The 15440-nt window shown below is 32.4% G+C and overlaps 1 protein-coding gene across 1 annotated transcript; it reads left to right on the forward strand.

Annotated features, from left to right (window-relative positions):
• The first annotated feature begins 4245 nt into the window (after positions 1–4245).
• Positions 4246–5728, forward strand: LOC101256853 (dehydration-responsive element-binding protein 3). Its single transcript, XM_004252453.5, has one exon. It carries the CDS (start codon positions 4462–4464, stop codon positions 5065–5067), a length of 606 nt encoding a protein of 201 aa, XP_004252501.2. The 5' UTR covers positions 4246–4461; the 3' UTR covers positions 5068–5728.
• The last annotated feature ends 9712 nt before the right edge of the window (positions 5729–15440 follow it).

Genomic DNA, 15440 nt, shown 5'->3' on the forward strand with positions numbered 1-15440 from the left:
TCTGCTAAAATCATCAATGAAGGTAACATAGAATTTGGATCCTCCAAGTGATGATACTGGAGATGGTCCCCAAGCATCTGTATAAACCATTTCTAACCGCACTTTCTTTGGCTCTCTAGGAGTCTTTGTGAAGCTTACCCTTTTCTGTTTGCCCATAACACAGCTCTCGCAAAGACCCATATCAACAGACTTCAGACCCTCTAATGCTCCTTTTGCAACCAGCATCATCATTCGTTTAGTACTTATGTGTCCAAGTCTGTTGTGCCACAGACATGAACCGGAAGCACCTTCAGCAACAACGACCATGTTTATACACCCTGCAGTGGTGTACAAGGTTCCAGATTTGGTGCCACGAGCTACTACCATAGCACCTTTCACGATCTTCCACGAACCTTTCCCAAACTCTGCTGCATATCCCGTACTATCCAACTGACCAACAAAGATCAGCTTTTTCTTGATCCCAGGAATATATCTGACATCCTCTAATGTCCACTGTTTTCCCGAGGTGGTCTTTATGCAAACATCCCCCTTTCCTTCAATCTCTAAGGCTTTATTGTCAGCAAGATATACTTTTCCAAAATTTCCAGATTTAAAATTTTGGAACAACTCCTTGCTTGTAGACGAATGGAAAGATGCACCAGAATCCAAAATCCATGATTCAACCGGGCTGTTCACACTAAGGATTAGAGCATCCCCAATGTCCTCTACTGAATTTACAGAATCACATCTCAAATTTATGATTCTGTTTCTTCTTTGGCTTTGTACAGTTCGTCCGAAAGTGTTCTTTTTCTCCACAGTTCCAACAAGTCACGTTTGATCTGTTCAGTGATTTTACTCGATTCTTTGATTTTGATCGACCATGTTGATTTTGGCCTTTCGTCTTACTTCTCCCCCTTCGATCAACGCTGAGAGCACTGCCCGATGAATCTCCCGCTTCTCGTTTGCGAATACTTTCGCTAAGAACAACATCATGGATTTCATCAAACTTCAGTTTCTCAGATCCACGGGAACTGGTAATCGCAGCAACAACAGTATCCCAAGACTCGGGCAGAGATGACATCAAAATCAACGGCTTAATTTCATCTTCGAAATTAATATCCACAGAATTGAGTTGACTCACAATCATATTGAACTGGTTTATATGATCAGAAATGGATCCATTCTCAGACATCTGTAAATTGAACAATCTACGCATTAAATATACCTTGTTCATAGCCGATGGTTTTTCATACATGTTTGACAGTGCCTTCAACAGACCAGACGTAGTCTTCTCCTTCACGATGTTGAACGCCACGTTTCTTGACAAAGTCAACCGGATCAACCCTAGAGCCTGCCGATCCTTGAGTTTCCACTTCTCCTCCGTCATGGATTCCGGCTTCACCCCGGTCAACGGTTCGTGAAGATCTTTCTGGTACAGATAATCTTCGATCTGCACCTTCCAGAAACTGAAATCGGATCCATCAAACTTCTCGATTCCAAGCTTTGAACTATCCATCTTCAGTGATCGTGTTGAATCTCCTTAGCTCTGATACCAGTTGTTAGGATCGAATTCACGCACACACACTAGATGAATGAAGAACACAAGAACTTTCAAGAGAAAGAGATGAGAGATCTAGAGAGAGAAAGAGAAAACCCAATATTTCGTGGTAAAATCCCGTGAATAAACTTCCACGGTGGTGAGGTATATTTATATTAATAAATCAGAGTATTTTTGGTTACAGAGAATAAATAGGAAAACCTAAAATAGAGAATAAATAGGAAAACCTAAAATAAATCAGGCTCCACTACCTAACACTATGTCCCCTCTTACTAAAATCTCGCTCACCACTCTCTTTTTTCGGTCATCTCTCCCTCGCCTCTCTCATCTCCCTTCCTAGTCTCTCTCTCGCTTCTCTTCTACCAATCTCTCTTACTTTATACAAATACAAATGCATAATTTATGTTTGTGTTTGTATAAAGCGAAAGAGATGGGATATACAAATACATACTTATCTCTCTGCCTTGTATACTTATAATTATAAAAATATATTTTTTTCCTTTTCTAATTCTCTTTTGCCTTTCTCTCTCTGTTGCGCTCTATACAAACGTAAATTATACAAATACAATGTATATTTGTATTTGTATAAAACAACAGAGATTGGATATACAAATTCAAATGTTTTAGTTCGATTCAATTGTGTACGAAATCAAATTGTGTACAAATATATAAATACAATAATTGATACATATACATATTAGTTACATATATATAATTATCTAACTGATATACAGATACAATTTAGCTCTATCTACTCTCTACCCTCCCCCCCCCCCCCTTCCCTAATCACGCTCACAAAAGTTAAAAATAACTTAAAATACGTTTAATATGACTTATAGAAGTTAACAATGGTACTCCTTTACTTCTCATATTTTTAACCTAACAAAGGCTTAAGTTTGACTTTTTTAGAAACTATTTTTTAACCTTTGACTCTTTTAAAACCTATTATAGTTAACCTCTCACATTTCCTTAATTTATGATATATTCGAGCACCTTCTCTTCACATGCTCAAACTAGCGCTCAACCTCACTTTCCTCATCTCCATTTTTCTAAACATGTTCGTTTGTTTGATCAACATCTTATCTCATACAATACAATAAGTCTAATCATTTATATTTAAATCTTCGTAACATATTTTTATCATATATTATCTCAACTGTATACCTCCATTTCAATACGATATGTAACATCATTATCTATCTCCTTATTTTCTCAAATTATAAACTCAAAACTATTTGAAATTTCCTCAATTGAATATCACTAATGTATCAATCTTTAATTCCACCTATGTTCACACGTTACATCACTAATATAACGGAAAATCATTAATATAGGAACACTGAGCAATCTCTAACGAACACATAAACGAAAATACGTGGATGATTATGATATTGAGCTGAAAAAGACCACAGTAAACGTATGTGTTCAGAAATATAACACCTTTTTAATTAGCTAAATCTACCATTATTTGTAAGTAATTTAAATAAGAAATGTTATTCTACTCATTAATCTCTCAAATATTGAAATACAATGATAGTACTACTTGATAATTTATTTTACTTATGAATAAATATTATTTTAAAGCTTTAATTTCATTTCCAAAATTAATTTTCACTTTATGTTGTTTTCGAGCAACGTAAGCTCATTAAATATACTTTGTTTTTTTGTTTTTTTTTGCTAATTTTTACTATTTTATTTATTATACACATAAAAAAGAAACTTTTATGTGAATAGGTGTCCAATTACACCTCGTGACGTATTTATATAGTGACCTCGTTAGTGAAGTGGCAATGTGATTTTCATCACTTTAATGTGATTTCACTTTTTTATTTTATTGTATCAATGTGTTGTGTTGGTTGGGTAGAAAAAACTTATTCCATGATTGATAATTTATTGTGTGAGGCTATTTAATGTGAGGCAATAGTTTCTTAGGTTGATACACTTTTTCAATCAGAGAGTGAATTTAATTTTTTATTCCTTATACCTAAATATTTTTGTGATTGACTTTTTGGTTTTGACTTGGAAATTTTATTTCAAAATTTTTAACTTATTTTGATTATTTTAACTTAAAATTTGTTATTTGGTAGTGTACTGGTAAAACCAATGCATGCATTGGTTTTATTTATTAGTCAGTGGCAATATCATAATTTTGACCGAGGAGTGTCAAAATATAAAGACATAAAATCGTGTAAAAGTCAAAACGTGTCAATATATATATATATATATTATCTAACTATACAATGTAATTCTTCGACGAAGGGATATTGTAGGTTACTCCACAACTGCTATTAATAATACCTTGTTTCATATACTCCCTCTGTCCACTTTATTTGTCATGTTGTGTTTTTTTCTAAAGTCAATTTGACTTATTTTTAAAGATAAATTAGATTATGTTAATTTAATAATTTTTTTAAAAAAATATATATTTAAAAACTTATGAAAAGTACTATAAATTACAATTTTTTTTTGCATATAAATATGATGAAACTATACATCATAAATTATTGGTTAAAGTTTTTATAATTTAACTCTAAAAAGAAAAACATAACAATTAATTATGAATAGAAAAAATATTTTTTATACTAGCATTAATTATACACTCTATTATATGTTAAGATATATATTATTAAAATTATAAATTTCTAAGCATTAATAGCGCAAGTGAATTCAAATACATGCAATAATATGATTAAAGATCCAATTACGTCTTAATTATTTTATTTTTACCTCTTTTAATTTTTTTCGACGAAGAATATGCATCGGACTATCCTTTATGTTTCTCTTTCATTCTCGTTAGCATGGTAATTCGAATTACATGATTTTTCTTCTCTCTTCGTATATATATATATTCCCTACTTTTTTGGCATTCGATACAAACTTCTCTGAGCATCTGTGTAACTGTCCACTTCAATCACCATTAATTAATGGCGGAGCTTGTACAATCATCTTCCATATCCGTGTCAAAAACAGAGGAAAAGGAGAAACGAACAAGAGATGAAACTTACCCAGTATACAGAGGAGTTCGAATGCGAAGTTGGGGAAAATGGGTTTCTGAGATTAGACAACCGCGTAAGAAATCGAGAATTTGGTTGGGTACTTATCCAACACCTGAAATGGCTGCACGAGCTCATGACGTTGCTGCGCTTAGCATCAAAGGGAATTCAGCGATTCTCAATTTTCCTCAACTTGTTGAATCGTTGCCTCGTCCAGCGTCAATTTCACCTAGAGATGTTCAAGCTGCTGCTGCTAAAGCAGCTGCCATGGATGAACTAAATTCCTCTGTTTCTTCGACATTGAGACACAGTGAATCGATGGAAACGGAAGATCAATTAGGTCAGATTATTGAATTGCCGAATTTGGAAGGGATTTTTGAATCGGAAGAGATGAAATTGAGTAACTCCGGTGATGGATGGGTTTACCCGACGCCGTTTGGGGAATTTGACGGCGAATATTTTGGGGATTTCTTTGAGCATACAGCCATTGGAGAGACTTTGATTCCGAGCAAATTCGAGAAGATGAAATGGGCTTGATCATTGTAATCAAACACAATTGTGTTACCCTTTTAGATTTATGTGTCTGTTCATATTCACAATTCTTTCTTCTTTTATTCTTCTATCTAAGATCGAGTTCTCACTAGTCGTGTTCTCACTAAGTTATTGGTACGTTATATATGGCTAATCACCGCTTTCATATACTTCTTCTACCAATCCTTGCATCCATCGTAGCAAACCTCTCGCACCTTCTTACTGGTGCATGAGAACATGTCTTCTCCACGAGTAGGGAGAGAGATAGAAGCCTGGATTGAGTTTGATTGAATTCAGTAACTTTTGCTTAGATAATATATTTGTATAAAGAAATTTATTAAATATGTACGATTATTAAATTTAGAACTCATTTGAAATTATTCTTATAAAATTTGAAATCTATAAAGTTAAATTCTGATTTTGTCTCAATCTTTTATGACTTCACTTTTAAAATTAGCAAAATCTTTTTGTTATTGTTATCAAATGGGGATCTAGCAATATGTATAATATAATTCATATAGTCGACTCTAACTTATTTAGAATTGTGATGTATAGTGATGTTTTTGTGGTTTGGCATTGTACAAAAAATTTTGCACTGCCAAGTAATTAATACAACAGAATGGAAGGCCAGCCTCATCATATGCTGTCTTCTAATTAGTTTCTATAATCTTGATTTAGCAACATGTTCCTTGCGTGCTATATATGTAGAGTGGTTTGACAGTTCGTTAGAATTATGCAAATATTAATTATTTCATTTTTTATTTCGTATAAATAATACATAAATTTTGTTATGATTCGAACCAGTTAATATTTACATTTGATAGTTAATTTAACATCTGAACAATTCTCAATGACTACGCTGGTTAGTTTTATTGTAACCCCCCCCCCCCCCAACCCCCCTCCCAAAAAAAATTCGAGTGAGTTTGACATTACATTACCATTTCAAGCAGCACATAGTAAATATCCAAATAAGTCCATAAGGTGATGAGACGTTTATATGACCATGTGCAACTTAGTTCAACAAGACGATATGTGGAACTTAGTTTGTTAAATTATTGGAGAAATCATGCGTTAAACTCAAAGCAAAAAATATTTACAAAATTACTTTTGATTGTGTTAGCTCAATAATTAATATCAAAGTCGATTGTTTAAAGAGATTAATATAAAGATACTAGAGTAATGACGTGAGGCTTGACTTGTTACTTTGTTCTTTCGAGATGCACAACAAACAAAAAACTTACGTTTGATAAGGTTTTCATAATCATAATTTTTCTGTTGATATATGGGTGATAGATAATTACTACCACATGAATACATAGGTAAGCCCATAAGGTGATGATCATATGAAAGTTAGTTATGTTTGAAAGGTTTGAAGAGTAGGTTGATAAATATGCAACCGAAGTCTAACATTAATGATTAAAGACACTCAAAAATATCTTAAGTATGCTTCATAGCTATAGTTTGTTAATTATGATTCGTAGCTACATGTTACGGGGAGGAGAATGACGAGCGAGATTGGGAGATGGAGGAGAGAGGCGAGCGAGAGAGGGTAGAGAGGTGAATTGTATATGTATACCGGTTAGATAATTGTATATATGTAACCGATATACATACGTATTGGTATATCTGGCGAGCGAAATTGGGAGGGGAGGAGAAAGAAAAGCGAGAGAGGGCAATGATTTGGATAATTCACACCTCGTTTGTATAATTCACGTATACATTTGTATAACTCACGAGTTTTTGTATAGTTGAGTAATATTAAGTCTGGAATTATACAAATATGATAAAACTTAAAATAACGAATTGATAGAAACATAGACATATGAACTTTAAGCAGTTATACAATTTGCATTACATACACAAAAGGATTAAATGTATATGGTGATGAAACTGAAAAACAAAGGAAATCATTGTCATATCTAAATACTAATCACCGTATACATACACAAATCAAACGAAGAATTGTCAGTTGTGAATTATACAAATGTGGTGAATTATATAAACGTGGCTAATCATACTAACTCGAAGTCATCCCACGTAAATAATTGTTAATATTAGTCGCAAGTGGTAATAATAGCAAACTATAATTATAATGACTAATTAAATAGTATAAATTTGCTTAACCACGAAATTTAATTCCCTTAAAAAATATAACTAACTATAAAATGTAGGAATACCAAAAAAGAAAAAAAGAATTGAGACATGCATTGATTAAATCTTTTCTATGCATGATGACATTGACTTAAAATATTAAAGGGTTGTTTGGTAGAGTATAATAATAAAAATAATATATATATTAGTTTTGTGTATTAGTAGTCTCTAGTTTGATATATTTTTTCACGTTATGTATTAGCTATACACTGTTATTCTTACAACAATTTGTATTTATAAAGTTAATAAACAGAAACAGAAACAGAAATAAGATGAAGCAGAAAATAATATAGAATACAAGAATTAATTCGAGTCCACAGAAACTACTGTGTGTCCTTAAGAAATTTAATCCCCTCACTGTACCCAAGGTTATGAATTAATTTCTCCCAAGATAAAACGGATTAAACCTGTTAAAGAAATAGCGGTACCTCAAACTTCTTTAACTTCAACGAACTTAAGAACAGCAACAAGTCACAAAGACTCAGTCGATCGACACTTTGATTTTATTTGAGAGAAAAATAAATGCAGAGAAAGAAAAATTTTCTATGATTAAAAAATAAAAAATTGACTTCCTTTTATAGCCATTTTCAGCAAGGAACATGTCTGTTCAGTGAAATTTGTTCAGACCCATTTTATCCAGAAAGTTGTGTCTTTTGGAAAAAATAACAACTTTTCGAAAAATTGTGTCTGTTAGGAAAATAACTACTTTTGGAAAGTAACGATTTTTCAAAAAAGTAACAACTTTTCGGAATGTTACCGTTACCCGCAAATTTATAAGAGATAATATTAACAAGATTTATTTAATTTAACAAAAATTGATTAAATAAATTTTGTCCAAAAAATTTATCAATCAATCACATCATTTGCCAAATTCAAATCCAAATAAATGACTTTTCATTTGCACTTTGCAAATGACTTTTCATTTTTCCTCCAAAGTAGTTCCCTCACTTTTGATATTCTCTCTTTTCTTTTCCCATTCACACTTGCTAAAACCCAACAATCCCCCACATGAATGGGGAAGGCTATTGTTAAAACATATGCATGAAAAAACTTGTGTGTCTTGTAGGTAAAGGTTAATCGCATCTGGATAAGTAGGTTTCCCTTTAAGCTTTTCGTACTGAACATATATCGGATATACTCGGTCAATCGGTAGATTTGATATCTTTGAACCGTCAAGCTTTGATGTATACCTAGACAATATATATCACACAATCAACCCTTGAACTGTTCTTAGTTCTCATTGTTTTGTTCGTTTCAGCCATGAACACATCTTGGATAGTAAGTGCTTAAAGAACTGGCCTTACCGGATTCTCCTTAAAGCGGCTTACACTTCACACTTACATAGGTGATTTCTAAATGTGTTATCCCATAGATACACCATTTGATATTCCCTGTATCAAACTTAGAAACCATTAAAAAGTCCTTATGTCTTTATCCTGGTTACTAAACATTGTCTCATCATGAGAATGGATCATAAAATAATAATAATATTTTTTATCCTTTGACAATGTTGAACCGTCATCAATGACTTTGTTTTATCTCCTTGAACCTAGATCTTGGGATCTCCAGTCTTCTAGGTAGAGTTACCGCCACGATGACTTGTTCTCGGCCATAGTCCCATTCCCGTCGATGATTTCTCAACTCCCTCTCGATTTAGGCCTTTTGTAAGTGGATCCGACACATTATCTTTTGACTTCACATAGTCAATTGTGATAATTCCTCTAGAGAGTAGTTGTCTCACAGAGTTATGTCTTCGTCTTATGTGACGAGACTTGTCGTTATACATAATGCTTCCAGCCCTTCCTATTGCAGCTTGACTATCACAATGTATGCATATAGGGGCCATTGGTTTGGGCCAAAATGGAATATCTTCTAAGAAATTCCGGAGCCATTCAGCTTCTTCACCTGCCTTGTCTAAAGCAATGAATTTAGACTCCATTGTAGAGCGAGTTATACATGTTTGTTTGGATGATTTTCAAGATATTTCTCCTCCACCAATAGTAAAAACGTATCCACTTGTGGATTTTGTTTCAGTTGACCCAGTAATCCAATTTGCATCACTATATCCTTCAAGAACGGCTGGATATTTGTTGCAATGTAAAGCATAGTTTTGAGTGTCATCTAAGTATCCCAAAACTCTCTTCATTGCCAACCAATGATTATGATTAGGATTACTTGTGTATCGACTCAGTTTACTGATAGCGCAAGCTATGTCTGGTCGTGTACAATTCATGACATACATTAAGCTTCCCAATACGCTAGCATAGTCCAATTGAAACTGACTTTCGCCTTTATTCTTTGCAAGATGAAGATTTACATCAATTGGAGTCTTTGCCCTTTTAGAATTCAAAAAATTGAATTTTTCAAGTATCTTTTGAATATAATGAGTTTGAGACAATGCTAGACCGTTAGGAGTTTTAAGAATTTTAATTCCTAATATTACATCAGCAACTCCTAAATCTTTCATATCAAACTTACTAGCAAGCATACGCTTTGTAGCTTTTATATTAGCAATGTCTTTGCTCATTATAAGCATATATTCTACATATAGGCATAAAATAACTTCCTGATTTGGAGTATCTTTAATGTAAACACATTTATCACATTCATTGATCTTAAATCCATTTGACAACATGGTTTGATCAAACTTTGCATGCCATTGTTTTGGTGCTTGTTTTAGCCCATAAAGTGACTTAATAAGTTTGCACACTTTCTTTTCTTTACCAGGAACTACAAAACCCTCAGGCTGTTCTATGTAAATTTCCTCTTCAAGCTCTCCATTTAAGAAGGCTGTTTTTACATCCATTTGATGAATTTCAAGACCGTATACTGCAGCTAGTGCAATTAACATCCGAATTGATGTAATCCTAGTCGCTGGTGAGTATGTGTCAAAATAATCAAGACCTTCTTTTTGTCTAAAACCTTTGACAACAAGTCTTGCTTTATATTTGTCAATAGTTTCATCGTCTTTTATCTTCCTTTTAAAGATCCATTTTGAACCCAAGGGTTTGTTCCCTGGAGGAATATCAACCAACTCCCAAGTATGATTGCTTAAGATTGATTCAATTTCACTATTAACAGCCTCCTTCCAATAGGTTGAGTCGCTAGACAACATTGCTTCCTTGAATGTTTGAGGCTCACTTTCAAGAAGAAATGTTACAAAATCTGATCCAAATGAAGTAGATGTCTTTTGAAGTTTACTGCGTCTTGGACTTTCTTCATTTTGTTCATTCTCTTTTGGTTCTTCTCTGGGTTGTTTAGATCCCCCCACTAGATGACTCAAGTCTAGTTTTATACGGATAGATATGTTCAAAAAATTCAGCACTATCTGATTCCATTACCGTATTATCATGAATATCCGGATGTTCGGACTTATGAACCAAAAAACGACATGCCTTACTATTTGTGGCATATCCAATGAATACACAATCCACAGTCTTAGGTCCTATTTTTACCCTCTTAGGTATAGGAACTTGGACTTTGGCTAGACACCCCCACACTTTGAAATATTTCAAATTGGGTTTTCTACCTTTCCATTTTTCATATGGAATTACATTTGTCTTTGAGTGAGGCACTCTATTAAGTATCTGATTTGCTGTAAGGATAGCTTCCACCCACAAGTTCTGTGGTAAACCTGAACTTATAAGTAATGCATTCATCATTTCTTTTAAAGTTCGATTTTTTCTTTCTGCAATTCCATAAGATTGAGGAGTGTAGGGAGCAGTAGTTTGATGGATTATTCCATTTTCTAAACATATTTCTGCAAATGGAGATTCATATTCTCCACCTCTATCACTTCTGATCATTTTGATCTTTTTATCTAACTGATTTTCAACTTCAGTTTTATATTGCCTAAATGCATCTATTGCTTCATCCTTACTATTTAGCAAATAGACATAACAATATCTAGTGCAATCGTCAATAAAAGTTATGAAATACTTTTTCCCACCACGTGATGGTGTTGACTTCATGTCACAAATATCAGTGTGAATCAATTCTAAAGGATTTGAATTTCTTTCAACAGATTTATAAGAATGCTTAGCATACTTAGATTCGACACAAATTTGACATTTTGATTTATTGCACTCAAATTTTGGCAAAATATTTAAGTTGATCAGTTTTCGCAAGGTTTTGTTATTAACGTGTCCCAAACGTTCATGCCAATAACATTTAGACTCAAGCAAGTAAGAAGAAGCAAAATTTTTATTCATATCAACTGCAATTACATTGAGTTTGAAAAGGCCATCACTAAGGTAGCCTTTTCCTACATACATATCATTTTTGCTTACTACTACTTTATCAGAAACAAATACACATTTAAATCCATTCTTGGTCAGAATTGGAATTGAAACTAAATTCTTTCTCAATTCTGGAACATATGAGACCCTATTCAAAGTCACCACCTTGCCTGATGTCATCTTTAATAGGACTTTGCCAGTTCCTTCCACTTTTGCAACAACGGAGTTTGCCATAAACAATTTTTCATCTGTAAGTGCTGGAGTATATGATGAAAATAATTCTTTGTTGGCACAAACATGGCATGAGGCCAGAATCTCTCCACCATTCTCTTGGATTTCCAACCAAGTTACATTCTGAAAGCATTGCACAGATCATCCATTTCTCCTTTGGATTCAGCCAAGTTTGCTTGATCTTTCTTTTTCTTGTCCTTTTTAGGACCCCGGCATTCATTAGTCCTATGACCATGTTTACCACAATTAAAGCAGTTTCCATTGAATTTCTTCTTAGGAGGATTGCTTTTTGGACCAGATGCTTTCTTTCTTTTCTTTAATTTTGTGGAATCTTCTTCAACAAAATTTACTCCAGATATTGCTGAATTACCACGTGACCTCTTTTCTGCCGCCTTATTATCCTCTTCGATTCTCAACCTTACTATGAGATCTTCAACAGTCATCTCCTTACGTTTGTGTTTCAAGTAGTTTTTAAAGTCCTTCCACAATGGAGGTAACTTTTCAATAATTGCAGCCACTTGAAAAACATTATTCACAATCAATCCTACATTAAAGGTTATGTGAGTATTAAGGGAAAACTTAATATTTCTAACATAGGCATTAAATAAATTTATACCTTCAGCAATGAGATCATGGATTATGACCTGCAATTCTTGAACTTGGGTGACGACAGTCTTACTGTCTATCATCTTAAAGTCCAGAAATTTTGCCACAATGAATTTCTTCATTCCGGCATCTTCTGTTTTATATTTCTTTTCTAAAGCATCCCAGAGTTCTTTTGAGGTTTTTGCATTGCTATACACATTGTACAGATCATCTTGCAGACCACTCAAAATATAATTTTTACACAAAAAATCTGAGTGTGTCCATGCTTCTGTTACCAAGAATCGTTCATCAACCGGAGTTTCATCTGACATAACAGGAACATTCTCATTGATGAACTTCTGCAGACTCAACGTAGTGAGATAGAAGAACATCTTTTGCTGTCATCTCTTAAAGTCGACTCCAAAAAACTTTGCAGTTTTCTCAGCCGGTGCTAAGGCAACATTTGAACGATTATGTGCAACCGTTGTTGTTGCAGCACTTACTGTTCCAGCATTTGTTTGACTTGAATTAGTCATTTTTTTCTGTCACAAATGACAGATAAATTAAGTATTTAAAATACTAACAGTAAAGAACAAATCTTTACACAAATTGTTTCTGATTTAACGATAAAGTTTTTATGTTCTTTTAATCGTTAATCGAATGAATTATAAAAATTCAAGCAGAGTAGAAAACCATAAAGGTTTTAATCTCCAGAAACCTCAAATACAGAAACTGTTAAATTTCTTAAGATTGTTATTCTTACAATAACTTGTATTTATAAAGTTAATAAACAGAAACAGAAACAGAAATAAGATGAAGCAGAAAATAATATAGAATACAAGAATTAATCCGAGTCAACAGAAACTACTGTGTGTCCTTAAGAAATTTAATCCCCTCACTGTACCCAAGGTTATGAATTAATTTCTCCCAAGATAAAACGGATTAAACCTGTTAAAGAAATAGCGGTACCTCAAACTTCTTTAACTTCAACGAACTTAAGAACAGCAACAAGTCGCACAGACTCAGTCGATCGACACTTTGATTTTATTTGAGAGAAAAATAAATGCAGAGATAGAAAAATTTTCTGTGATTAAAAAATCAAAAATTGACTTCCTTTTATAGCCATTTTCAGCAAGGAACATGTCTGTTCAGTGAAATCTGTTCAGACCCATTTTATCCAGAAAGTTGTGTCTTTTAAAAAAAATAACAACTTTTCGAAAAAATTGTGTCTGTTAGGAAAATAACTACTTTTTGGAAAGTAACGACTTTTCGAAAAAGTAACAACTTTTCGGAATGTTACCGTTACCCGCAAATTTATAAGAGATAATATTAACAGGATTTTTTTTTATTTAACAAAAATTGATTAAATAAATTTTGTCCAAAAAATTTATCAATCAATCACATCATTTGCCAAGTCCAAATCCAAATCCAAAGAAATGACTTTTCGTTTGCACTTTGCGAATGACTTTTCATTTTTCCTCCAAAGTAGTTCCCTCACTTTTGATATTCTCTCTTTTCTTTTCCCATTCACACTTGCTAAAACCCAACATACACATTATTGTGTCTTGAATAGTGTATTATTAATAATACCATGAATTTCTAGGTATTAGTAATACAAAATGATTTAATACAAGCATTAGCATAGTTAAAGATCCAATTTATCCCTCAAAAGTACTTAAACATCTTCTCCATCAAACCAAATAATGCATAAGTAATACCGAGCATAACTAATACAAGCATTATTAATACACTCTATTAAGCATTATTTATTTTATATTTATACCCTATCAAACGACCCCTTATAATATCGTTCAATGACATAAAAATAACCAATCACACCTTGTCATCATCGGATTTATTTGATTTTTCAACTTTACTTTCAATCTCCTTTCTTTAAATGTAGTAAAATTTTGTTATAACAGTCATTTGTCATAATAACATTTCGTCTAGAACTAATATATTATGCTATATTTTTGCTTCTTTATAAGGGATAATGTACAAGTACTCCCTCAATCTATGTCCAAAATCTCAGAGACACACGTATACTATACTAAGGTCCTATTACCCCCTGAACTTATTTTATTAATAATTTTTTATTCCTTTTTGGCCTACGTGGCACTATCTTGTGGGCCCAATGCTGGTTGATTTTTTTTTTCAAGTTAGTGCTACGTAGGCCGAAAAAAGGTAGAAAATTACTTATAAAATAAGTTCAGGAGGGTAATAGGACCTTAGTAGTATGAGTGCGTCTCTAGAATTTTGGACATAGAAAAATTTAACAACTTTTTCTAATATGTTTTCTTGATTCATCAATTTTTAAATAACAAAAATACCTAAAGAGTTTTTTCCCAAAAACATAACAAATATACAAGGTAGCATATTTTAATTTTCTTATACATATACTTGTAAGAATATAAAAAATTAATTGAATCATATCAAATAGAATTTTATACTTAATAAAGTAATTGAAAAATAAATATGATATAAATGTTATAAAATATATCTTTTTATTTATTTAATAGAGCTTTCAATCAAACTTATCATTCTCCAAAGTCTAAACTAATGACATTGTGCCACTAAAAGATTGATGAAATTTTAAAGGGGACAGTGAAGAATAATCAAAAGTTGTTTTGAAAATGACAATTCAATTTGGGGTTGGATTTTTAAATTTTTTGAAGGAAATTGCCCATCTTGTGTAGTTAATTATCACAACCAACTATACATTATATTATATATACATATAGACTCCAATGGACCCATATATTAATTATCAAACAATAAAGTATATAATATACATCCAATTTTTTTATTATTTTTTTGTTTTATTATTTTTTTTCCTTTTCATATAAGCCAAGCAAGTGCCAGTTCAGACTAATCTCTTTGTGTGACACTTCCAATCAACCAAAAAAAAAAAAGTATGTACGGACATGTGGACTATATTTGTTCTCTTTCCTATAAAATTATCGACCCATATATTTATTAAAAGTTGAAATTATATCCAGACATAAAAATACAGTCAAAATTAAGATTGATATATTTAATTAAAGAAAATAACTTATTTTATATGATCAATTTAATTATCTAAAGCTTTTTTAAAATTAAAATAAGAAATTTCTATTGAAACGCTTTATTAGGAGTTTAAGGTGTTCAACCGAAACACTATTAAATTCTAATGTT

Source organism: Solanum lycopersicum, chromosome 12 (genome assembly GCF_036512215.1).
Source record: "Solanum lycopersicum chromosome 12, SLM_r2.1".
NCBI lineage: Eukaryota > Viridiplantae > Streptophyta > Magnoliopsida > Solanales > Solanaceae > Solanum > Solanum lycopersicum.

What these genes read in the sequence shown, in the direction of transcription:
- LOC101256853 (XM_004252453.5), top strand. Translation starts at nt 4,462, where the DNA reads ATGGCGGAGCTTGTACAATCATCTTCCATATCCGTGTCAAAAACAGAG.